This window comes from Dermacentor albipictus, chromosome 2, assembly GCF_038994185.2.
Source record: "Dermacentor albipictus isolate Rhodes 1998 colony chromosome 2, USDA_Dalb.pri_finalv2, whole genome shotgun sequence".
Taxonomy (NCBI): domain Eukaryota; kingdom Metazoa; phylum Arthropoda; class Arachnida; order Ixodida; family Ixodidae; genus Dermacentor; species Dermacentor albipictus.
The window spans coordinates 29,187,350-29,213,411 of NC_091822.1; the positions used below are offsets into that span (position 1 = coordinate 29,187,350).

The 26,062-nt window shown below is 47.4% G+C and overlaps 2 protein-coding genes across 5 annotated transcripts in view; one reads left to right on the forward strand and one right to left on the reverse strand.

Annotated features, from left to right (window-relative positions):
* Positions 1 to 434: 434 nt before the first annotated feature.
* Positions 435 to 25,029, forward strand: LOC139055356 (uncharacterized). Its single transcript, XM_070532790.1, has 4 exons — positions 435 to 785; positions 4,065 to 4,427; positions 23,629 to 23,797; positions 24,892 to 25,029. Exons 1-3 carry the CDS (start codon positions 654 to 656, stop codon positions 23,731 to 23,733), a joined length of 600 nt encoding a protein of 199 aa, XP_070388891.1. The 5' UTR covers positions 435 to 653; the 3' UTR covers positions 23,734 to 23,797; positions 24,892 to 25,029.
* LOC139055355 (urease accessory protein UreD-like) overlaps positions 24,709 to 26,062 on the reverse strand; it is a 91,705-nt gene continuing 90,351 nt past the window's right edge. For 2 of the 4 annotated variants that reach the window (XR_011511700.1, XM_070532788.1), the window contains one exon: positions 24,893 to 25,033. Coding sequence is in view for 2 of the 4 variants with exons in the window: in XM_070532787.1 (XP_070388888.1) it covers positions 24,836 to 25,033 (198 nt within the window). In the remaining 2 variants the exon portion in view is untranslated. Of the gene's footprint in view, positions 25,034 to 26,062 lie in introns of all 4 variants that reach the window. The other 2 variants (XM_070532787.1, XM_070532789.1) reach the window with 2 other exon arrangements.

Here is a 26,062-nt window from a genome sequence, read left to right on the forward strand (position 1 = left end):
CGACTATGGCGTTTCATTCACCAAGCACTGTGCACGAGAGCACTCTGACACCTATATACGTCGCATATTAGAAGAATGTTTTATTGGGCAGTGCCACTCATCTTCTACAAAGTAGGCGTTTTCTGTTTCGATGCGGTTTTTTCTTATCAGCAGTGCACACCGATCGGGGAAAAAATGACGACCTTGTTCCTATTTGGAGGCAAACACTACCACCGAAGGGCGTATCATATCGTCATATTCAGCACGATGTCTAAAAAAGCACTGCGTCCGCGAGCATTCTTTTTCTGTTAACGGTATCGCGGAGCTCTGAAGTTAGCCCATGCGTCACCTACTAGCCCGAAGAGGGCAGCGAGGAAATTGGACTGGCGAGGGCAGCTTCCCGCTCGCCGCGCCATAGCGTGCGGACGGAAGAAGGCGCGGACTCCGGCGCAGGGGCTACTCCAGGGTCCGGCGATCGCCGACCGCCAGCGTCCCCTTCCCTGCTTATAGGCCGAAGTAGGTTAGTGTGCTGCCTCGGCGCGGAGAAAGGGCTCCTCGGTCACGTGGTCGGCGCGCTATAAGAAGCCTGTCTCGGCGGGCGGTCGCGCGTCTCTGGCGGACACGCTACCCGCAGCAGCAGCAGCAGCAGCTCCGACCGCGCGTGAGAGGCAGCCATGCCGAGCACCAGCCTCCTGGGAAGCCGCCGGCCAGCCGGGGTCACTGGCACCCATCGGGGTCAGTGCGCCGCTTGCACGATGCTCGTCCTCGTGCTCATGGTCTCTGCTGCACGGGCAGCCCCGACCACGGTGAGTGCCCGTCCGCGTTTCCTTAGCCCACGACCCGAACGCTTCTTCAACCGTGCTTTGTAAAAGCCAGCGCCCGGTGCGTGCACTCGACGGAACCTAAAGGCGCCAAACGCCCGCTCGCCGGCGGCCTTTGTGAACACGCGTTGCCGGAGCTTTCGACCGCCGGGACTCGAGCGAGAATGCTCCGGCGTGTTGCGCTCCGCCGAAGAGCCGCATTTCGCGGCCTCCGGGGCTGCCTTTGCTTGTTTCTTTGTTGTTGTTTTCTTCACTGTGTCTATTGTGGACTTATTTGCATCTGTACGCACCGACGATAGTGCGTGGTGACCGCGTTTAGAAGCTCCTCTTCTCGACGTCAGAAAAAGGTGGACTCGGCACAACGGACACTTTCTCGAATCATCTGTCGCCCGGTCCCAGAGGCCCGGAAAAAATGAGCGCTGATCGATGGGCGTCCAGAAGGGCCGCTCGGTTCGGAGCACGCCGAGGATCGCGCATGTCGCCTCTCCTGTGCACCGTCACTCGAGTGTTTTGGGGTCGCAGCCTTCGGGATGATTGACGTCTCAGGCCGAGATGTCTCCAGCACCGGCTCCTTTTCCCCCAGGTGATCGTTATAGCATCGATGAACGGAGAAGCGAAGAATTTGGCAGCGTGCTCGTTTGGACCGTCAGGGTTTATTTATACCGTCGTGATGTTGCGAGGCTCATGGCTTTATCCTTCAGTAGCGACTTTCTATTATTTGTTTGAAGAAACTTATATAGAATTGCGTTTTACATCCGAGGTAACTGAAGGTTGTTTGATATTATGACATCGAAGATATAAACGCTTCAGATTTTTCTGAGGAGTTGCACAGCTTGGTGGACAAAATTTGTATTAGTGATAAGCGCAGCCGTTTCTCCAATCGTGCGGCAGTATCGTCGTTCGTGGAAAAGGCCAAGTCAGACTATCAGGAATGTCGCCTTATTAAGTGCCTGAAGGTATAATTCGCTTTGTGTTGCAATCAGATAGGTTTTAATAGAAACATATATGGTCTTCTCAACTGCTCCCTCCACGAGACATTTTTTTTTCTCAAAAACATCATGCGTGGTGGTCGCAGCGTAACTCTGCAACTGTTCCTCTTTTTTTTTCTTTTTCTTTTTTCGTGCATGTGTAGATCATGGTCATGGCAGCATATATTTGCCTTTCGTCATAAGTCTTCTGCTTTTGGGGACAAGCCCTTTATTGCACCTTACTTTGTGAGTACGAATCCGGAAAGTGGTTCATCAGCCTTTGATTCATCGAAGAGTCTCACAGATAATGAACTATTTAAGGACTATGGTCCGTGACGTTTTGGGTGCCTGAGTTGGGCGCAGAAAACCACGAGAGGAAAGTGAGAGAGAGAGAGATACGTTATTACGCTTCACGGAATCTTTCTACTTCGCATTCTCACCAAGCTGTTTGGCAAAATACGCCGCATCATGTTGAAGCTTGTGCGCGTACAACTCGTGCGTGTCACTAACCCACTGAAAGGCCGATCAGAAGACGTACGAGATAAGCTCGACAAGCCACCGTTAACATTTCTACTGCAAAATCAGACCAAATTTTCCAGTCAGGCGGTCAAGTTCAAATTTTCCTCTTAAAAAAAATAAATATACTGTGATTAGTGAGTGAACACAAGGTGAAATCTGCGAAATTCAGCGCACGCACGCAAACAACTTCCATAGATTCAATGCGCATTTATTACCCTATCATAAATGTGGTATGGTGCCGTCCTTTTACAATTGCATTCTTCAAATCGTCTCTGAAATGCGCATTAGCTATAGCCTGTTCTCAACTATGACTGAAAGTCACGCTAATTGACACTGCAATGCTTCAACCTCTGACTCGTGTTCGAAATTTAAAGGTCATTACTTTGACAGGTAGCTGTAGCAGGCTACACTGTGCTGTGTTCAGCGCCTGTCCATAAATGGCACATTTACGAAGTCGTACGTCAAACACTGCAACGCTGTGTTTCTCCTCGAACAAGCACTCTCCGTCGTTCGCCATCGTGTCAGCGTGTATTTTTCTATCACGCCAACAACTGCATGGTAAAGCGATTGCGCTCCATAGAGTTAAGGCCACATAAGCAATAGCATCCTGACTTGTTTAAATTTAATTGACTTTGTGGTTACGCGAATATTTGCGTGGCGCGAAGTCTTAGGTTTGAATGCCGACTATGACGGCTGCATTCCAGCATGGACTGGATGCAAAAGTCTACTGCGCTCGCAGTCAACATTATTTTAGTATTACAATGCAGGCGTTGCATAGAAGGTGCAAATGTATCTAGCGATTTTCTTGTTCGTTACTTAATACTTCAACAAATGTTGATTGCAGGAGCTCAGAATACAAATCTGTAGCGAGCAGTGTGTGGATGTACAAAGCAAATCCTTGCCCCACGATTGATTTCACGTACGCTGTTCAGGCGCATGCGCCCACGTCAAGTGAATAAGCGCTTTACGCTTCGGGATTTGCTGGTTGGTGCCGTAGATGGTTACGGGTATATGGAAAGCTGTACCTGCTGCAAACGAGTTGAAACGTAGCCAACAGTTCTCAGTAACCTGTGCGTGCATGCATGCTGCGGACAAAAAGCAAAAATTACGCCGACGATGGTCGGTGCATGTGGAAAAAATTATGGGTGACCTCCTCGCATTCACGTTTATACACAGTGTGACTTCGCCAAGCTTGCGAAATGACTCGATAAGACTACACAAGGAGGAAACGTTAGCTGACGTGAAATCGCACGTTACAAAGAGTGCATCCAAGCCCTCTAACAGGACTTATATCACCTTGACAGCACTCACAACATGCATCAAAGAACAGTGCCCACGATTCTGTAGTGGTTACACCAGCGAAGTTATAAAGCGCCCACAGCGTTTTCCTTGGCCTTGGCTCCGGCTATGTACGAGCCTTCGTGAGAATTCTTTTGGCCGACGCACCGCCTACTTTGCAAACAATATAAATACATTTAAATGAGTCAGACCAAGATAAAAGGCAACCCGCTTGTGGAAAAAGCATTCACAGGAGTCGCAAAACTCGCCTGTCGTAATTATCGTACAAAATGTTTTTGTGAAGCCTGCTGTATCAAAGGCTCTAACCATCGAGTCACCAGCCTTTAACTCACTCACGGCCACGCACCACAGAGTCTGACAAAAATACACGTATATAAAATGGCGCAGCAAATGGTTGAGCAAGTGTAGCAGCAGAGAGTGCACACGTATTATCTTTTTTCTGTGAACGGTGGAAATAACGAACCGTTATTCTACGCAGCCGCAGCCTGCCTCTACGGACAGCGTGAACGTGACGGCAGTGGCGACTCCACTGGTGACCACCGAAGTCAACAGCACCGGCGGCGGAGCCGAGACGGGCTTCTCGTGCGAGGGGCGCATTTTCGGCTACTACGGGGACCCGGGCAACTGCTCGCTGTTCCACTACTGCGAGCCGTTCGCCGACCCGGAGAACAACCAGTTCGTGCTGCACGCCGCCTACCTGTGCCCCAACGACACCGTGTTCAACCAGCTGAGCCTGACGTGCGCCTACGCTCACGAAGCCCTGCCGTGCCGCCGCGCGCCCGAGTACTACTACATCAACTCGCACGTGGTGCCCGCAGACAGCAGCCAGGACAGCACGCAGGTGAGCAGGACTCCGCCCAGGACGCTTGCACGGCGGATCACGAAGCATCACGCGTGACCATGCTTCTATAAATATGGCACCAAGGAGAGGGACGCACACCGTATACTCTCATCTCTCTCATGCGATTCGACACAGTCTGGCGCGCAATGCTCATAGAAACAGTATGTTTTTGTTTCTGTTTTTGTTTTATTCATCTTCCTTTTGCTTTTTTTTAATTGGGAAAGAGTGGCCAGGGGGCACCAAGTCCTAAAACGGTTTGTCCTCAAGCACTCGTGCTTTTCTGCGCCACAGATCGCATTATTTATCACGGTTTGGGTTATGACAGTATGTTAGTTTATCAGCACCAGCAAGCAATTTCTTACGGCATGGACGCTGTATCCTAACGAGCTCGCGAAACGTGATACTTAATTCACAAATATTTGCTCCGGTGGCTATCTGATCGGAGCTCTTACAAATCCGGGATTTGACGTAACGAGTTAAAGGTAGTTCCATGGCTGCTTTGGACCGCCATCGGTGACATATAGACAAGCAGACGCTTTCAAGGTGCCAAAGCTCCTCTAAAGCTCCTCTAAATCGTCCCTCATCGATTACGGCGTCGTGCCCGGTGTTTTACAGACGTTCCACGCAAGGACGATTGGAGAGACCGAGTAAAGTGCCAACTCGCATAAAACACCAAGTACCAATTGAGTCATCCGAAGCCTATCGTTCATGGTGATACTTTTTCAGTGCGGATTTTCAAGAAACATGGCGTCAACGGCCTCTCTCGTCATCGATGACAGAAGCCCCTAGGGGACCTTCCATTCAGTGGCTCGCGTGATCAGCACTGCAGGAATTTGTGTAATTCAAGAAAATCTGTACTTTGGCCATTTAGTTCTTATGTTCTGATGGCCTTTATTTATATACCGTGTATCTCAGGTAACGTTAGTCAAACTGTTCAGCGAAGAAAAATGGATTTAAAGAACACTATGCGGGATACTAATATAACACTTATGGGGTTCGGCCTCCAGCGGTATGAAGACTAAACACCACAGGTCCGAAGATCGTATCGTGCAGAGCGTATTTTTAATATTTCTTTTTTTCGTTGAACAGGGCTCTCGCCAAACGTTCGCCTCACAGCCTTATCCTGCCAGGTTCCCTGATTCGTGCGCATACTTGATGTCATACTCGCAAACTTAGGCAGCTGTAGTTTCTACCATATTCATTAGGGCACTAAAATATTTATTCTTGGCCATTGTGCAGCATTTTGCTCTGTACTACCATTTTCTTCTATGCGGCCAGCGCTTGGTTTCCTACACAAAAGACATAAGCATGACAACCGCAGTCATCGATGTGAAGACTCGTTCCACTCGCGTTTTGATCCATTCGTGAACAACCAAACACCCTAAAGAAGAGGTCTTCACCGCAAAAGTGTTTCGCTTTATTGACAGCATTGGGGAAAATAAAAATGCCTACATTACACCCTACACACCCTATCTAGTCATTTGTTATGATGCAACTGTTCCGAAAAATTTGCTCAGCTTTCAATTACACGATTGAGCTTTTGGACAAGGGCAACACGCAACGCCTCTCAGAGAGCACCAAGTGGCCCTAGCCGGCGTCGATATGCGCTCCATCGACGTACGCCGCGATACCTTCCAGACAGATCTGGAAAGATGAAGACTTCCTGTGAATTTTAATGGCGTAAGAGGGAGCGTTGTTTTGAATACCTGCGAACTGCCGTCACTTGGACGCTGCTTATTTAACTCAGCCCCATAAATATGGAGGACTTCCATCGCTTCCGGCTTTCTCGTTCTGGAAAAGTCAACGCACCCCTCACGCAATATCTTTCTGTTTTTTTTTTCCGCACTTCATTGCATGCTCGAAGTTCCTCATTTTCCGCGCGTGTTCCTTGAAGTTAGAAAGACCGGTTTAAAGCGGAAGTGTTGACATGACGCCGTGTGTAATAGTCTTGGCACGACTTCCGCATGTGTGCGCGAGGAGTAAATATTAAATAATCGTAAAGGGTTTCCTGCCACTCAACACGTAATGACCTTCAAACATATAAACATTCCAAGGTCGACACAATGCAAGGATTTTTTTTTATTCGTGAAGGAAGAGCTTTTAGCTCAAAACGGAACATACAACGCCGGCTTGATAAGATCAGGAAGCCAGGAAGTGATAACATTAGACCGTGCGTCCACCTGCAATTCTTTGCACCAACGAACTAATCGCAGGAAGATCAGATGAAGTGTTTTGAAAAAGAAAACGCAAGTTAACAGCGATGTCGATTAAGCGACTTTATAGGACAAGAAATGCGCCATAACCGCCTGCGGCACTATTTTAATCATCAATCGCGCAGCGACTCAGTATGCTCCACAACGGGACAGCGCATACAGCGAACGTCCAGGCCATCTTGTCACTGCAACATCCACAGGCGAACGGCCGCCACTAACAATAGAGAGATTTAGAATAGAGGCCCCGAAGAAATAGCGTCTAAGCCATTGTGCATGCGCGAGACGCAAACTGCGTTGGACTTTCGCGTCGGGCACGCAATTTCACTGATTTAGCGGGAGCCCCATAAGCTGCCCCAAAAGCTTGCCGCCAGGAAACACGGCGGCACCAATCAAAGCGACGGCTCTAACCCAGCACCAAATTGGGCTCGACTCGTGGTGACGTGTACAGCTCGTAAGCTAAGGCAAGCGACTGCTGTCGTCGCTCTCTTTCAACTAACGTGTGTAATGTAAAATTGATTCATTACACGCCGCTGATTCCGAATTCGATTGTCGATTTTGTGGCTCGTAGGCCTAACCGGCTTAACCTTTCTGTTGAAGTCACCTACAGTTGGTTACTCGAAACGAAGCGCAACAAATTGTTTGCAGCTACCAGAATAACCTCTCAATTGTAATTTTGTAAATAAATACGAAAACAAAAGTCAAAATTACTCTTATTATAAGGCAGTACATTTTATTTCAATATTTTTATTAGCCTTTCTTTCACGCCGTAGCGGTGCTGCAAGCGCAAGACATTATCCACAAACGCGAAGCCTTATTCTACAACTCTTCATTCCTGCGTGCCACAACGCTAACACCCGCAAAGCTCTTCCAGGTCCCGAAGTTTCGGGGCCCCTATTCTAAAACTATCTAATATCCTCATCGTGGCAGACCCACCGTGGTTGCTCAGTGGCTATGGTGTTGGGCTGCTGAGCACAAAGTCATGGGGTTGAATCCCGGCCATGGCCGCCACATTTCGATGGGGGCGAAATGCGAAAACACTCGTGTACTTAGATTTAGGTGCACGTTAAAGAACCCCAGGTGGTCAAAATTTCTGGAGTCCTCCACTACGGCGTGCCTCATAATCAGAAAGTGGTTTTGGCACGTAAAACCCCATAATTTAATTTTTTCATCGAGGCAGCACGCGATGTGCTTGGTGTTGCGCGCAGTCTGCAGAGAATAAAGAGCAGCAAGGTGAGCACTGCGCTTGGGCAGTCTGTCCTCGTCTCGCTGCTCTGTCTTCCATTTCGAAACAATCTTCCCTAAGTAAGATTGTTTCGGTAAGTTTCTCATGACCTGGTATTCCGCACTTATCGTCAAACCAATTAATGCAGACCCGCCGCAGACGTTCGTACAATCGCGTCGCATATGTCACGGCGTAGCTCTTGCGGCGGCTGACATGCGCTGTCGAGTGGCTCAAATTTCTCTACGGTCATCAGCGCCCTCGTTCAGAACGCACAGTTCGCGTAAGTGTTCAGAAATGCAAAACGACCACTGTTCACGAGATTCGACCACCTCACTCGTCAGTGATAATTAAGGAAAATATAGAGTCATCGCTGTTCGTGCATCTTATAGTCACATCCTTAAGAATCATGGGCATACTGGCGACGTGTGTAGCTACCCGGGCGCACCCGCCAAGAAGAAACTTGCCGCTGTACCCTTGAGGCCATGGCGTCTCGCTCCTAAGCTCGAGGTCACGGGCTTGATGACGGCCGCGTTTTCATGAGGCCGTACTGCAGCAACACTCGCGTGCTTATATTCATGCGCACGTTAAAGAATCCCGGAGGGTTGAAATTATTCAGGAGTCTTCCATTACGGCGCGGCTCATAATCATGTCCTGGTTCTCACACGTCAAACACCACAATTAACGCTTTAAAGCAAGAAGATGAAGAAGTATGTATCTTCGCAAGTCGCGGGTCTCCAGAAACTGCAGAAGCTAGAGCTGTAACTGCTTCGCACTTCGAGTGAAGCGGTAATTTCTATTTTTATTCATGCGTCGGCAAACGCTGGTAACAAAGGTGAATACACTAACCAACTCAGATTGAATGCCGACAACAAGCGCGATGGGAATGCCTCTTTGATGCTTGCGATTTGTCAAGGGTTCGCGATGATGATAAAGGGACACACTAAACATATAGTTTAGCCAAGCACTTAGATTAGTGTTATTGCTCTATGTTGCTTGCGCATAAAGGGCGTGCTGAAAGTCCGTGACCACTTTAGATTTGCAAATATTTATACTGGTGTGTTTTGATTTCAATAAAGACAGCAATATTTTACACAGGGAACAAAGATAACCTTCAAACCTTCGCAAATATGTCCACATTTGCCAGATTTTCCCGCAACTTAGCGCAAACTCACCAATGTTTTTTAAATTACGATTTCCAGTCAGAGTCATGGCTGCCAGAATACAAGCTTCCCGCATCTTTTGCTATTGACAGAACCCGTTAACCTACTTTATATGGTCCACCTGCACTGGTCACGGTTATGGGCACAACTCATGCGCTAAGCATCTCTCCCAGGTGCAAAACAGAGAGGGCGGGATATTGGAATGAGGATTTCCGGACAAACTGCTCTGAAATTTTAAAGATTAGATATCATTTCTCATTTGTAGTATCAGCAAAAATTTGGGCGCGAGCAATGCCGAAACTACTACAATGCGTTGTTCCGTTTCCAGTCTCACCCCCCCCCCCCTCCCCATTTATTTGTAACAATAGAATAATTCAGACAGCCACACGTACTCTTGGGATTGAGTCCATGTTTGTAAACTGGTTACTGGGTGTTAGACGTATAACAGGTGCTCTAGTTAGCTATCTTTACTCTAGTTTCAATTTATGCTCATGGTACATTCCGGTTTATTTCGGTGCCATTAGCTGTTTCGTTCGACGAATTTGTTCCTATGCACAGCCACAGACAGTAGATTGCGCAATATCAAAGCAATTATGCGCGGAAACCCGTGTACAAATGCCTTATTTTGGAAACTGCCAGTGTCGTCACTGCCTCCTCTTGTCTGTTAAAGCGGCCGTGAAAGAAAAAAGTCTGGTCTTTTTAGACAACAAAAATAATACTCATTTAACGAAGAGTCGTGAATAATTTTTTTTCTATATTTCCAAGAAATATAAGGCGTGCACTGAATTCTTATACTCCCCGTATATTGCCGCGCAGTGACACGTGACGAATTTTAAGGTTTGCTGCAGGCACGGGCACCAACAAACTCCGCGGAAAATCATTCATCAGGCGGGCTCTTCCCTATAACGGGAAAAGAAATCGTATGCGTTGACATGGTTATTCGATAAGATTATGACCTGTACCAGCAATTGTCGTAGCTAAAGCTTAGTCTTACGCGTATGATATTTTTTTGCGTAATAACGTAACATGACTATTTGGTTGTTTGCGTCGCAGATGCGTTTGGGCCGGTGTGTAGAAAATTTCCGCGAATAGCAGTCGGGACTCAAAAATTAAACAAAACGAGAGTGCTGGCTGCTGACTGCAATGCTTGTTGTTGTGAATACAGAATTTATAGCTGCGCATAATTAACAAGAAAAAACTGTATCATCTCTCACATATGTCAACGCCAAATTCGTTGGGAGTTATGCTTAAATAAACATAAGAAAGAGGGCGAGCGACCCCATGCGAGGGCTTCCGAAACTTTGCGCGCTCTGTTATCACAATATTTGTTACGTGATCGCAAATATCATATTTCGCGTTTGAAAATGTTTCGCACCCTTTCAGAGTCTCCCTATGCTACATAGATACCATGGCCACAGGGCAAGCATAGTGGGTTGCTCCAGTTACCCATCTTTCTATTGATGAAATAGTAGGTTGGGCATTTGTGTTTGCTTCTCTGTGCTAACACGTAACAGGAGATAAATGCGGTCCAATGCTCATAATTGTCGCAGGACAGTGCTCACATTTGTCGCATTCTGCTACTCCCTTTTCTAAGCCATTTTCTCGCTCAAATACGCAAATAAAGTTTAAATAGTTCTGCGGAAACCCGCATGGTGAAGAGAAGTAATTAACAAATGAAAATCAGATGGTAGAGCGGCTGCCCCGGAAAGGCGGTGCGCCAGGGTTCGAGTCCCGAAACAGTACGAATTTTTCTTCAACTGCGAGGCTTTTCTTTTGAGGAACCCGTATTGGTTTCCATTGTAGCAATTGGTATGATTGGGTGGATGTCTGACTTTCCATTTATTAACCAATAAAGTTTCACATTTCAGAATATACATATAGCTGAGGTGTTGATAGGTGCAGAAATACGAAAATTTAGTATCAGTGCAGCATTGCAGGCAAGAGCCAGCTACCAACCTTTACCAATGTGCAACCTTTGCCGAGATTTCCGAAGACACTGTGCACGGGACAGGCGTTCATTAATAGTATTCTCGACAAATCGAACTAGTGTCATTTGTCGATGATACCGTAAGAAATGTGAGAATACTAACCGCCAATGACGTAAAAGATTGAAGAGTTGAAGGTATCAAAGATGGCTTAAAACAAACATAGCCCGACATTTCTGGTAAAAGTGTGGGCCAAACTGTGCGTATAGCCAGTATGTGCACAATACATACCGCACGCAAGCGTCCCACCTCACCCCGTGCGCAAATTACAAGGCCATCGGCGTTGTCAGCACGCACAAGGCTGACTCGTAACGGTGCGTGCGTCACACACGTGGTGTTCGTGCCAACCGAGGCAGCGGAAGCTTCGCACGCTTTTTATTGCGCTATAAGCTTTCGTTAACATTGTTGCGCATATATGCACATCCGTCGGCATGGTGCTAGCTCTTGTTACACGCCGTGGCGGTGGTACTGTGCATTCTGCGTGCTTCTCCTGAAAGGCGAGCACGATCGCCCTGAAGAAGGCAATGACGAACTCACCCTTGCTCAAACTGCCAGCTACAATGGTCAGCGCTGCAATTGTCCTTGTCAGTGGAGCTTCTGACTAGTTTTCAGGGTAATTGCTCCTTCATTCGCGTAACGATATAAGTATAGTAAGTGCGGAGCCCATACAGCAATCTTTCAACGGTTAACCCTGAAGCGTAGCGTGGTATGACGAAAATGTAACGCGCATTCGAGACATTATGCACCGTAAAATCTCAGTGTGTTACGAGGCGTCACGCCGTCCCAGAGCGTATATCTAACCTGCTATGTTTCGCCGGCCGTATGAGTACTTTAAGTCGAAACTCGAAAAATTTGTTATTCTCTCTTCGTTCTCCACGTACGTAGTCGTTATGCACGACTGATAACGCTTGAAAAATCGTACCAAATTATGGTACGAACTCGTGGGCTGTAAGAAACGGCGCTGTTTGAGAGCTTCTTACTAATTTCAACCGCCTGGAGATCTGTAACGGGCAGCCTGCACACGGAGGCGCTTCCATCGGAACGAGCCAGCCGGACGCCTCACTGACCACCTCGTGCTCAGCCATGGCTCCTGGTCATGCTACGGAATGTGCAGTAATATTTCGAGCCAAAAATATTTCACCACGCGTGGTTCTGTTCGCCCACCCCATCGCTTAAATACTACAGCATTTACCAAAAGTTATACATGCCTAAGGGTCTATATAGTGTCTATAGCACCAACGAAAACGGCATTTATTGCGTGCCTGTGGCTGTGCTGTCATTCCCACTGTCATAGGCATGGTCCAGTTTCATTAGTTCTCTGTAGTCATAGTGCGACAGCCCGTTCAAAATGTCTCTGCACCCCCCTTCCTCTTCCTGGCTATACGCTATGCCACGAAATTCAGATGTAGTCACCGGTAATTGGAATGTGATCCCCAGCCCGGAAATATTTCGCACTAACATCTTCTTCCCAGTAAGAAAGCAGCTAGCCTTTCCAGGAAAGTCGCAGTGCAGGATATATTCCATAAAATGCTTACTAAGTCAGTTCATTTTGTTCACCACTTCACGAAAGTTAGTAGTTTCGAGCTGCTGTGTGCCAGTTCACTGAGCTCTTAATTGGCTACCTTCATACAGCTGGCAACTGTACAGGTGCTGCCTTCGGATAGTGGCACCCGTCTCTCCTACCGTTACAAGAGACAAGAGAACGCTTTGTGCGCATTCCTCGAAAGACTAGGAAGAGGTCTCGTGGGTCAAAACGGTTCAACGACACGGCGGTCGCATGCCTCGGACGTCTTCAGCGCCTGCGAGCAAATATTGGTTTCGGTGCAAGCGCGAACAAAGAAGCGCCCAATCCAAGCTCCGGAGGGCCAGAAAGCAAGCACTCGCGGGGATTCCCCGTGAGGCCGGCAGAGCGATGCGCGAAGCGGCGGCGCGTGCTGCCCCCGGCGACGGGGCGCGTGCCTCGCCGCGCGCGCGCGACAGGCGCGTCACAAAGGCCCGTCTTCCTCGACCGCGCGGCCCGCGTCGTCGTCGAGGCGGCGCACGCGGAAAACGGGCCGGCGCCTATTTCAAGCGGGCCGAGATTGGCAGCGGCTGCCGATGGCAGGGGCCGGCGTGCCCGATAGGAAACCAGTTCCCCGTGTCGAGCAGGAAAAACAAACACGCGGGCATCTTGCTCTGCCGCCTTGAACGCCTCACCGCATGCAGCCCCACCCCCCTCGCGGGCCTTCCTCCGCTCTGCGAGACATCGCTTCGGTGAAAGCAACTGACACCGAATACCTGTCCCCTAATCGGTTACTGTCGCCTTGTCCCCGCACTCTTTGATACTTCTTTTTTTTTACTGTCTGCTAGGAGAGGGTGGTCAGGAAACGACGCCTTCGGGCTTCGGCGTTTATGTGACAGCTTTAAGGGCCGAGAGTCGCACCTGCAATCGCAAAAATGTCGTAGCGAGTCGGCGTTCTCTCTTGGCTCGAATCCGCCGCCCCGTCTCTGTTGTGGAGCAAAGCAAGAAAGTGCAGTCCTCCATATGATCTGGCAGCGCAAAAAAGAAAAGAAAAAAAGTGGACTCCTTATTTAGCTCCAGGCCAAATCCACATGGACCCTATAACACTGTCTTCCACCTTTATTCGGCTAGCATTTCTTTTATGTTTCGTGCACTTTTTGTTTTATTTATTTATTTATTTATTTATTTATTTATTTATTTATTTATTTATTTATTTATTCATAAATCAGTCTCGACCACAGTGCGCCTGAGTGGAATAAATAAAGAAGCGTCCAAAAACTGCTGTTAACCTACCTGTAAGAAAAGACGTTCAATACCTACGCTAGTAGTCTGTTGCCGATGCAAACTACAAGATGCATAACTAATAGGAATATCATGACCTAACGAAGATTCACATCATGGTTTCATGATACTTAATAGCACTGTTCTACCGCACCTTCGCCAAGTGGGTAGAGCACGGGGCAGCGCCAGTGAGGGAAGCTGTAACGATTGGAACCATCCGAGCAAATCTGATGGCATCCAATTAAGCAGTGGTGTAGCTAAAGCTAAATTACCCGAGTAAAATAATGTTTTCGTTCTGCTGATTGACTAAAGCTAACTCGGTACACGTTAGAGCAATACTATAGCGCATGTAAGGGTGACAAAACTGCAAGACACGTGAAAAAGGATAAGAAGAGGGCTTTCATTCACATTTCTCGTCTTCTTTTATTGTTGTAATGCTTTATGAGTTACTTAAGAACAAGATAGTTACGAATCGTATGCATGCATTTCATAGGTGAAGTCAAAAGCCTCTTCTCCTTTTTTTTGGAAAAGTTGTGGCTGCGTGAAGGCAAGGAGAGCAAAGCTTGGAAGTCGACTCGCGTTTACTTGCAATTACGACTTCTTTTTTTTTTCGAGACGGACACTGCGTTTTCATAAAGTTCGTCACTGGAACGCATTGCGCATACATGGCATAGTAACAAGACCGGCCTACACTACCACAGTCTAAGAAAGGTTTGCACCATTTGGGGCTGGCATTATTCCCTAACAATGAGTGCCGTCTAGTTCAGCGCGTGTTTCCCTCCTTGGGGCCCTCCGTGCTTTCAAGTCGCGAACGGCGCGCTCGTATCAGTTCCTGGCAGAAAGCATCCAACGCAGACTGGAAGGGAAGTGGAGTGTGCACTAGGCACATGACGATCACCGTTTGTCAGCAAAGGCAACCCTCACACAATTTTTGGAGACTTCAGTTTCTGCCAAGTGTAGCGGAATGACGCAAGTACTTAAGGTTGGGCTAGTCGGTAGCTATTCATTATGAAACTGCAGCGTGAACACCAGAAACTAGACACAAGCCAAAGGTAACACACAAGCACTGACTCACAACTCGGTATATTTTTGGTAAGGAAGTCAAATGTCTACCGGGTGCTTCAGCGAACACTCTCAAAAATTTTAAAGGTTGCCTGCGGAAGGTAGCACAATTTCAGTTCAATAGCTGGTCTACTCGAAGTGGCCGACATTAATTGCGCAACAAATTCAAATGCCTAATCTGGTAGTTAACAAATATTCCATAATTAAGTTTTTAACAAATTACATTATTGCTCATATTGCAATTTGCACATTCAAGCCGTGAAGTTCGCAAGGTAGATTCACTTGCAATGGATTCTCAGGATGACACCAGTGTTGAGATATTACTTCCTGAACTTTGCGGAGAAATGCATTGGTGCTCCAGTTACTTTTGTGCTTCAATGCATGAAACGACGTTTTGATAAGAAATTTAGCGGAACGAGAGTGCATTTCTCTGCAGAGTGGAGAATTAACATCTAGAAACTGGTTACATCTTGAAAATTTGTTCCAAGTGGATCGGCCTTGCGAACTCCACGGCTATAATTGGTAAGTTGCAATATGGACTTCTTGGCCTATACAACGCATCATGGCGTGACGGCCTGGTCCCTACCACGTGCAAATCCAGTCGCCTTCTTCCACTTGCCAGGCTTGAGCCTGGCAAGTCACCACTGGATTTGTTATCTTACCGCCCGATAGCACTGGCCATGCAGCTGTGTTGGCAAGGTAATGGAGAGAATAATCTTTACACGGTTAGTATGGTACTTGGAATTTCACAACATCTGTCCACAGGTAACGGCTGGCTTTCGACGCGGACGCTCGTCAATAGATAGCGTTATTCACATTGTAACATATGTACAGCACCAGAAACATCTGAAGCGAATCAATGAGGTCTTATTCCTTGATGTTAAAGGTGCGTACGATAATGTCCATCATTATGCGATTCTGGGCGCCTTAGAAGCTGCAGGGATTGGTGGACACGCCTTTCGCTGGATAAGCAGCTATTTGAATGGAAGATCTTTCTTTATTTTGACTGAAGACGGACCAATGCCACCTAGCTATACTTGTCGTAGTGTACCGCAAGGCGGAGTATTCACCCTGACCTTGCTCAACCTGGTCCTCATTGGTCTCGCCGATTCGTTACCGCAAATTGTTCAGCTCTCCGTATATGCAGACGACATTTGCATATGGGCTTCAGGAGTGACGCGTGTACAAGTCCGCGCACGACTTCAGAAGGCTTCAACGGCCGTGCCAACATACCTAACAAGGCAAGGCCTGGAGCTTTCCCCTAAGAAATGTGCGCTTGTCGCTTTTACCCGCAAAGAAATGCTCCCGTATGCTCCCGTATGCTTTGCGGATTAATGACCAAACTGTACGATACAGATGAACGCACTTCTTTCTTGGCGTCATCCTTGATAGGGACTTGTCTTGGAGCCCTCACGTCTCGTACATGGCAAAGCGTTTGGCCACCATCGTGGACCTTGCATTTCTCGACCGGAAGTCCTGAGGCGCTACAGTACCATCAATGTTGCAACAATATAAAGCACTGTTGTTGGGCTTCCTGCGGTACAGCTCACCTGTGCTAGGAAATACTTGCACTACAAGTATGCGCAAACTTCAGAGTGTGCAAGCACAAGCCCTCAGAACTTGTCTCGGTCTCCCCAAAACTACGTCATCGATTGCGAACAGTGGCCATTGCCGGAGACACTCCTTTGACAGTCTATATAGATACAGATGTCCTGATAGCACACACCTGGCACCTGACTAGGATTCCTTCAGACTATCTTGCTTGCTTGCCAGCAAACAGGCCGCATTCAACTTTTGCCAAAAGTGTTTTAAGATATCAGTCCTACTTGCCATCGGAATTTACGCCTGCTACACGATATCAGACCCATTCTGGTGTCTGCACCGACCGCAAGTGCAACTGACAAGTCCAGGAATCAGAAAGAAAGCTGGAGAGCCGTTGCATGCTTTGAAACAAGCAACTTTGAAATGCATTCACAATGTACACAGATCCCAGCAACATGTCTACACAGATGGTTCGGTAAAACTCAACAGCTCAGCTGCTGCAGTCATCATCCCGGCAAAATCTGAAGAAACCAAATTAAAAACCTCATGTGTGACCCCATCTACGGGTGCTGAACTTGCGGCACTCTATGCTGCACTTTATTTTATTAATCAGGAACCCCCGCAACAGTGGACAGTCTTTAGTGACTCCAAGGCAGCGCTTCAGTGCATGCAAAGCCCAATGCGCCGCGAATCCAATGAACAACTGGCCTCAGAAATTCAACACACGTATCATCGCCATGACAACGGACACAATATAATCATTCAATGGCTTCCAGGACATTGCAGCATCAGCGGAAATGACCACGCCGACGAAATCGCCCGATCTGCGCATGAAAGTGGTCAACATGTCTTGATTCCGCTTTCGCGAAGAGACGCTGCGGCTGGATTGCGACTGATGTCCCGTGAATGTACTTTGCCTCTGTGGGACTCATACGTTTTCACCATGTGTCGTTTGCGTTTGTTGTATGCGGACATACTGATGCACGTCCCGCCTGGATTACCACGACGGGAACAGACCACGCTGTATCATCTGTGGCTAGGCGTTGCATTTAAGAACTCGTATGCTTTCCATATTAGAATGGCCAACAGCCCCACGTTGCCACGTGCCACATCGATGAGACACACGCACATATTATCTGCGTCTGCCCGCGATATAGTGCCCAGAGCCAAGTGCTGTGCAGAATACTGGACCAGTTGGACAATCGTCCACTATCAGAACACAAAGCTTTAGGTCAGTACTCCCACAGCACATCCACACTAAAGGCCTCACTCGCATTCACGTTATTAAGATTCCTGCGGTCTGCGGGGCTTCACGATAGACTGTAAGAACGTCGCCCCCTACCGCTCTGTAGTGTACGCGGTTTGTTCGTGCGCCTCTCTATTTCTCTCCTTCTCCCCCTTCCGCTCTCTTTCTCTCTTTATCCCCCTTCTCCCTTCCCCAGTGCGGGATAGCCAACCGGAACTACCTCTGGTTAACCCCTGCCTTTCTATGCATTCTTTTCTCTATCTTGCAATATGAGCCATAAGGTAATTAGTTAAACATAATAAGTTGACTTTTTGTTAATTAGCGGATTATGCATTTCAATTTGTTGTGCAACGAATGTCTGCCACTTTGAGTAGACCACACTATGAACTAAAATTGTGCCATCTGCCACAGGCAACCTTTAAATTTTTTTTCAAAGTGTTCGCGGAAACACCCGGTATAATATATACGGGGTGTCCCACGTAATTTGAGCCAAACTATAAAAATAAGCAAATGCCACGTAGTTGGACAGAACCACTTTAATGTTGTTTGGCGTCGCTTGGAGATACTCAGATTATATTTTTCATTCCGCCTAATTAGATAATAGTGCAGAGTAGGGCATAACCCCGGGTCGACGCTTGGCCAGCGTCACGACACGTTAAATCGTCGTTTGCCGGCACTTCATTAAAGTTATTCCTATCCTATCAACTTCTCAAATAATACAATTAGATGGAAAGTGTAAATGAGGAAATTGTACAGGAGCGCGAAAGACGTGCTACATAAAAGTGTTTTTTTCCGAGCGTGAAAGAAACCCGCGAATGCACGCAAAGTGTCTCGCGCTACCCGTCGCGCGGCAGTTCCGCGCGCGAGGGCAAGACCTGACGTGCTCTTAGAGTGGGAGAGAACCGTCAGCTTCTATAGTGGTACTGAATCTACATTTTTAGGGAATGTATATTAGTATTCTACATATAGCAGACACACCCATACGCGCCTACAAGAGAGAGGGAGAGAGAGGAAAGACGTTAAAATTTACGACTTCTTATCTCACGGATGGGGGATTTGCGCTTCTGCTCAAACTCCGAGCGGCTCCCGTTTATATTAATACTATTTTCTTCTGCGCATGCGCCTTTGGCAGCGCTTATGACAGTCGCGCCGCACCGATGGCGCCTTGGCTGCAACAAGCCGCCATGCTGCAGTCAAGCGTTAGAGGTAACGCGAGAAGAAAAAAACGAAGCACTCTGCGTGAATGTTCAAGCGTATACACAGTGGACACGCTATGCCGACGGCAGGTTAGCCAAGAAGCATTCACCTGCAAGTGTCACCTGTAATCACCAGTGATTTATTGCAGCGCGATATTGTAGCAACCAAAGTGGCACAAAGGCCTCCGTTTAATATTAGAGACACACGTTACAAGCTGCGATTTGCGCGCAAGGTTGCCGTAGCCACGTGCTCGTATCACAAAATTATGGCCAAGTTGTTCTGGCTGTCGCTGTTGAGCGAGCCAACAGACTTGCTCGGAACCCTCAATTTTTTTCTTTTTACAACTTACGCTAAGTGACTCAAGGTCTAAGGAAAGCAGTAATTTGTCATTGATTTACTTTAAAATTATGTAATGAACTCGCAAACGTGTTCATTTCATCTAAACCGAACGAACCGTGTATGGCAAGTCAGCGGTGCTTAAATTGTCCTTAAATTCGCGAGGTGGGAAAACTTTCATTGAATGGAGAATTCTTAGAGAAGTTAGAGTGTACCACGAAGCTTAATATATATACCTATTCTGGCACCTCAGAATAAATGCCAAGACCATCACGTCTAAAATCTTGCAAGTACTTGGCTAGGAATACTCACCATGTTACAGTAATATGGCTTCTTTACAGCACGGGAGCGCGAGTAGTTAAATCTTACGATGTATATTTTCCAAGGACTGTTACATGATTTCTCAGAAACTTGGGACCACGAAGCGCGGGTGCCAATATCTGCCTTCGTGAGAACATAACGACAATAAGGGGCCCCTTACATGCAAACGAATGGCTCTGACTTACGATATGCTTTCGGAATAAGCATCCACATGAATACCTGTTGGTTTCAGAATTATCCGTGAATTTAGTAGACGCAGCTGTTACAGATGCACACACACCTTTGCGCTAGCTGTATTCGTGGTCAAAAATAGAAGCTGGCGAACCGATACGAAGTAAAATTAAAATTGAAGTTGTGCAGCAACGAAGTCACCAAAAAACCGGCGTAGAAAAAATTGTCTCTCGAGCTATTAGCTTTTTAACTATAATCCCAAATTGTACAAGAATATTTCTTTCACTGATTTAGTTGTGGTTGAGCTCTCCCAACTGATATGCACACGTAAGCTGAATAAAAGCGAAGCTACAACAAAAAAAGATGGACGTCGGAAATTTTGTACATCTGGCAAGTTCAACAATCATATTCATGGAAAAATCCACGGTTTGGTATAGGCTGAATAATGGAAATCATAACATTTAGAACGATTAGAAAGAAGTATGTCCACATTAACTCAGTGTGTTGCAAAACGCAAGACATAATCATTTGGCATCCCCCTAAATAGTTGGAACGAATGAAGTTTTCACAATGTGTCCAACGGGAACTAAATTATTGAGGCACAGATCTCGCGATCTAGCATCCCGTGCTCTTGGACAATTTTGAAATGACTTGATGAATAATCGCTTCTTTATTGAATGGCTAACGACGAGTATAGAGTGCAGACTTAAAAAAATGTAAAGTGTGCGTCCCCGCCGGAAAACCACCGCCTAGCTCAACGAGTTCGCCGCACGCAGGAGTTGAACACCCTTTGCTTGGCACCCAGGAGTGAACGGCCTCGGCAGCGGCGCTCTGTCGAGTCACGCCGGCCACAGTAAAGCGCACTGCAAGCGACGGCAGCGGCCGCACGGGCGCATCATTAGGGCCGCACAGCACTCGGCGAGCGCAGACAATGGAATCGCGCGGCCGCCATTACCAAACTGGAACGCACTTCACTGGCGTAACCACGGCAAGAAGGCCAACCCGGTCGGCACAGTTAGACTCGATTTCGGGTCAATGCTCCGATCTTGCCGACCACGCGAACCGGTGCCTCAACGAGACCATAACCGGGTAACTGCGTTCTCGTTGCGAGAGCAGTGCGTGGACGCGCGAGTGCGGCGCCCGTGATGCTTCCAGAAGACGGAGAGCGTTCGCAATACGAGCACCATTTCTTCAGGAGGTCTCTTTGCCTGGACCGTGGAGCTTCGTAATTGAACGGGTGACTCAGCGCAATAAAAACAAACATATACAGGAGAAAGATGGACAAAGACAAGCGCTTTGGTTGTGCGTAGCGCTTGTCTTTGTCCACCTTTCTTGTGTCTGCGGTTGTTATTGCGCTCAGTCACCTGTTAAATTACGGAAAACCGACTAGGCCCACGGTCAACTCTTCCAGAGTAGGGCTTCCTACTCCAATTACTGGAGGGGACCACTCTGGCATTACGAGTGGCGGTTAGCACTGCGCGGATTTGTCTGGTTTTTACGCTCGTTGCTTCAGGCGTTTTATGGCTTTGTTTACTGCTCTTTGTGTATCTTTATTGCCCCAAATTTCTAAGCAGCCTTGATTTTCTCAATTCAGAGGGCAATAAGACCCCGAGCACATGCATAGTCATTGCAAATCATCGCATTCACAAGTGACTATGTTTTCATGACCAGCAATTGCTAAATTCACAATAGGTTTGAAGCAATAACGACGAAGCTACGGTGAATCTACGCATACCGGCCAGCAACTTCACCCTGACAAACATTTTCTTTCAAGTTTCCTCTCCCCCGACCCGTTTAACCGCCGCCTTCTTTGCAAGTCTGCCGTTGTGGATACGCGCCATAATATATGAAGCAAGCAAGCAAGCAGTCACACTCGTGCCTGCCGCTCCCGTGCACACTTGCGCCACAGTTATCCTCAATAATTTTGGGGGATAACTCTATGTCCTGGATGGCTGCGCAGTCAAATCTCTGAATGCGCCAATTCAGACTAATTTCTCCAGACAGGCACATCTCGGATTACATTAGGACGTCCTGTGTGCAACAGATATTGTTGAATAAGAAGGACGCAAACAGGACAAGTTATTTCCGATATATTAGCAAAACTAGACCCGGAAAAAATTTGAATTTCGTGGCTTTACGTGCCAACACCGCGATTTTATTATTTTGAGGCACGCCGTAGTGGAGGACTCTGGATTAATTTTGACCGCCAGGGGCTCTCTAATTTGCACACGACAGAGAGAAAGGAACAGCAGGCAATCTTCCAGCGCCGTCGTCTTCTAGGCCGCACTTGAGCTAAGCGTCGTCCCCGTCATGCCAAGGGTTGTAGCGAGCGATACTATCAGGCTGGCTCCTGTGCAGCATTGTGTTTGCGAATGCATTAAACTCATTTTTCATTCATTTTGGTTATTTTTTACTTCGTTTTCGTATTCTATGCACATCTGAGCCTGAAGCACTACACTCGCCCACTCTAGACTGAGTCTCCGTTCACTGGTTCACCACTTTATTTCAATAAACTAAAATAGCGCGCCCTTTTTCGCATGGGTGACATTCACAAGAACGTGTAATAAAGCTATAAGGTGATCGTGTGCATTTTCTGCCGCTGCTAACCAGCGCAACTGCTTGCTCCTTGCAGGAGCCCTTTCCAAACTTGCGCCTCGTACCTCCGATACTCTATCGGTGCAGCCGGTGCACCGCCCATCGCAAAAGAAATAAAGGCCCGTGGCTGGCGACGGCCCACTGCCATTTGCCTTATTTGCGATTTTTCGCTGCACACAATATTACACTTCATTTTCAAAACATCGTTTTTGTTTCCCACCTCACCCAAACAGCGGCCAGAAAATTTAACGCTAACATTACCATACGTGTTTTATTTGATTAGACATTGTTTAGGCTTTGTTAGCTGCGCGTATAGCAAAGACCATGCGCCTTCGTTTTTGGCCGGAGGCGTTGCCCTTGTTTCAAATTTTTCTTCTCAGGTTGAGCTTGGTTATGGTGCGTATCGCTTAAATCTTCGTATTCGCTTTATAATTTCAGCTTTCGCTACGGTGACAATAAGGATAACTAGGAACGACACCATCTCTAAGAAGTAAACACAAATCTGCCCTGTCCGAGGCTTGCCTGTGTCCTTGTCTGTTGGCGCTATGTGCACTTGTTAATGTATTAGTAGCGTAAATGAATGGTGAACCTGTCGGTTGTAAGCTTGAACTTGATTTAATTAGGTTTGGCCGGTGATTTACCGCTTAGGTGAAATTTATAGGTATCCGTTGTACATCTTGTGAACAGGGGCCATACGGAGCGGAATTCCTATGTTGACGCAAACATGAAGTCGGACCACAAAGCGCGTCTGACCTTTCCAGCAATGTGGATGAGGTCAGACTAAGGCAAGCGGTCAAGATCGCGAGATCAGGGGAAGCGAGTACTCGCTCTTCAAGAGGGAGCGAGGGTAATCGGGGCACGAGGACAAAGGTCGCAGACTAATGAAGCGAGAAATGTGCACGGAGAGAAACAGTACTCGCGTCAGGGAAAGGAACGAACTCGAAAGCCTTAATCCTAGCCGGTGCAAGAAAGCAGCGCGTTGCAGAGAAGCGAGCCGCTTCGCTTTAAAATAGATGGACGCGTGTTCCAGTGATTCCTCCGCAGAGAGTCGGAGTGGTGACCGAGGAGCTGAAAAATACGTTGTCACAACCGACATGCAGTGACTGTTCCTGTAGCGGGTGGGCTGAAACAAGCTTTGGGGGACATTTGCGTGCAATTACTTGGGCCCACGGGCATGCGCCGTATTCCGGTCAATTCTATTACTTTCATCTTTCTTACTAGTTTTCCAGTCGTAATAGATCAATCAGATAGAATATTATTGATTGATTGATTGATTGATTGATTGATTGATTGATTGATTGATTGATTGATTGATTGATTGATTGATTGATTGATTGATTGATTGATTGATTGATTGATTGATTCGCAGGGCTCCACGACTGACTCGGCAGGCAGCTCGACGGCGGCACCCGATGGGACGACGACGACGACCACGACCGGGGCGCCCCCTGCGGACCAGGTGGCCACGTCGTAGGACACGGCCGAGTGCCGGGGCGGCATTGCGGGGCCGCCGCCCCGGCTGTACATACCCTCCGCTGGTGGGTGGACGCAGGCGGTGCTGCCGTTCTCGGGGCGTGATTATAGAGCAGCGATCAATAGCTACAGCTGAAGAGGGCCGGCAAAGCCGCACTAAATCCTGACAGGCTTCTCCTTCGCAATCGTTGAAGACGGAAAGAGAGGAGGAGGCAGTCACTGAGCTGTCTCGGTGAATGGGCGCTCAACTTCGGTGGCGAACAGAAGTGAAGATAGTCAGCCGGAAAAGAGAAAGCTGTCGAATAATGCAAAAAAAAGGAAACTCTATACAGAGGGAAATTTCGACTTGTGCACGGTGGGCAGATTGGTCAAATTCTTAAAACACACACAGACTGCCACGATGCGCTTCAGTATATTGTTAATATATAGTTAGGATCTTCTTATTTCAAATTGTACGTGATTTGTCATAGTCAGAGTATTTTGGCTTTGACGAATGAATCAGCGGATGCGTGTATAACAAGGGTGGATGAAGAAAAAGGCGGCTCCGAAAACTATTTTTTACAGTCGTTAACATTGAGATTATTCAACTTTAGGCAATGATGAAGCTTCACTTTCTCTGCTGGGAAATTTTCACTTTCAATACTTTCGTATGGCACAAAAGGGCAAATTGCAGACCTCTGCGCTGTTTCTTAACATCCATCTCGTATAACATTTTACAGAGGCTGTCAAGCATTACCTAAAGTAGTGTTGAACTGCTGCTGTTCGAAATTCCAAATGTTTCTTTGGGAAACGTTGTTACGTGAATGCATGCAAGATATAACACGCAGACGTTTAGGTATATTCCACCACCTCTTTAATCACTAAACGAACGCTCCTGAAAAATTATTGTGTGGAATTTGTCATTAAACCATGCTTTTCCGCCTGCGTTTAGTGTCGAACTTAATCACGACACAAGTGAACTTAGTGTGATGCACTCTTTCGGACTTGAAAAATATCGGCCTGCACGAGAAACAGGTCCCAGTCCTTTATTCTGCACACTTCACCCATCTCAGCGTTTCTTTATTTATGTATTTACTTATTTATTTGTTTGCTTGTTTGTTTATTTATTTTGTGTTTTCTGTTGCTAAAGGCGGTGCGTGCAACTGTCGCCTCTTTTCAGCGATTCTTGCGACCGCTTTTTGTACCGCTCCACTTCGTTGCTGCACCGAGAGGCCGGCCACCACCATCCGCCGGCACCCATCCAACTCCTCTGCATGGAAGCCCGGCGGCTGACGTTCAACACGGCGTTGTACGGCGCTGCCCTGCGACATGAAGCATTATTAAACCAAAACATTCCAGCCACCATCCTGTCGTTCGCTCCTTTCACCGCGTATTGCGATGACCCGTCAGCAGCGTCGCGCTGACAACCACGAGGTAGCGTGTTCGAAACGCGACCGCCTCGACCGCATTTCAATAAAATCAGCACACGAACAGGCACATGGGTTGGCTTCGCTTCTTCTACACATTTACTGAAGAGGACCACAGGGGGTCAAACCTGTTCTTTAATTTTCTGCACTGCACTAAGGCGTCCTTCAAAGCGCAATTGTTCTTAACCTAGAGGCCCCAAACGCGTATTTTGTGTCGGCTCTGGCTAAATATGGCTTTAACCAAAGCACATTCAAAACATATTGGCTTGACTTAAAGTGATGTATTGGTTGTCAGCGGTTGCGATGAAAGTTCTGGTGACGTTGTGCGGCTGCCCTCGATTTGACTGTAACGAAAATCCCTGTGCCGAATGGACTGCGATCTGCAGACGATCGTCGACTGTCCACTCAAACAATGCCCGAGCATCGACCTAACCACTTGGCGATCCTTGAAGCAATAGAAGGCACATGCAGGTTTTTTTTGCAAATTGCTGCCCTGAGCGAATGTATTCGAGTATGGGGCAACGTTCGCGTGCGTGAACCTATTAAACGCATATTGCATTCCTGTCGCCTTATTCACAATAACTCCGAGAAATTCACGACGTCCCTTAACAGATCGAAAATACATTTCGTTGCAGCGGATTCATTCATTTGGTTCTGCAGATAACCGCATTGTAACCGCATTGTAACCGCAACATAGGGAGAGATAAAAAGCACGCACTGTCCAACATTTTCTTGTTATAGTTAAATAATCCGATGAAGTAAAATAAATAGGTGACGCTTCAGCTTGTACAGTTCTCTGTAGAGAAGCAATAATTGCCTGTTACTCCGTCTTCCATCGCCGACTTTCGCAGTATTCGCTAAATAATAGATAGCGTAATAATTGTCTCTCTTTCTTGTGAGGCTCCGGGTATCCGGCACGCTGAG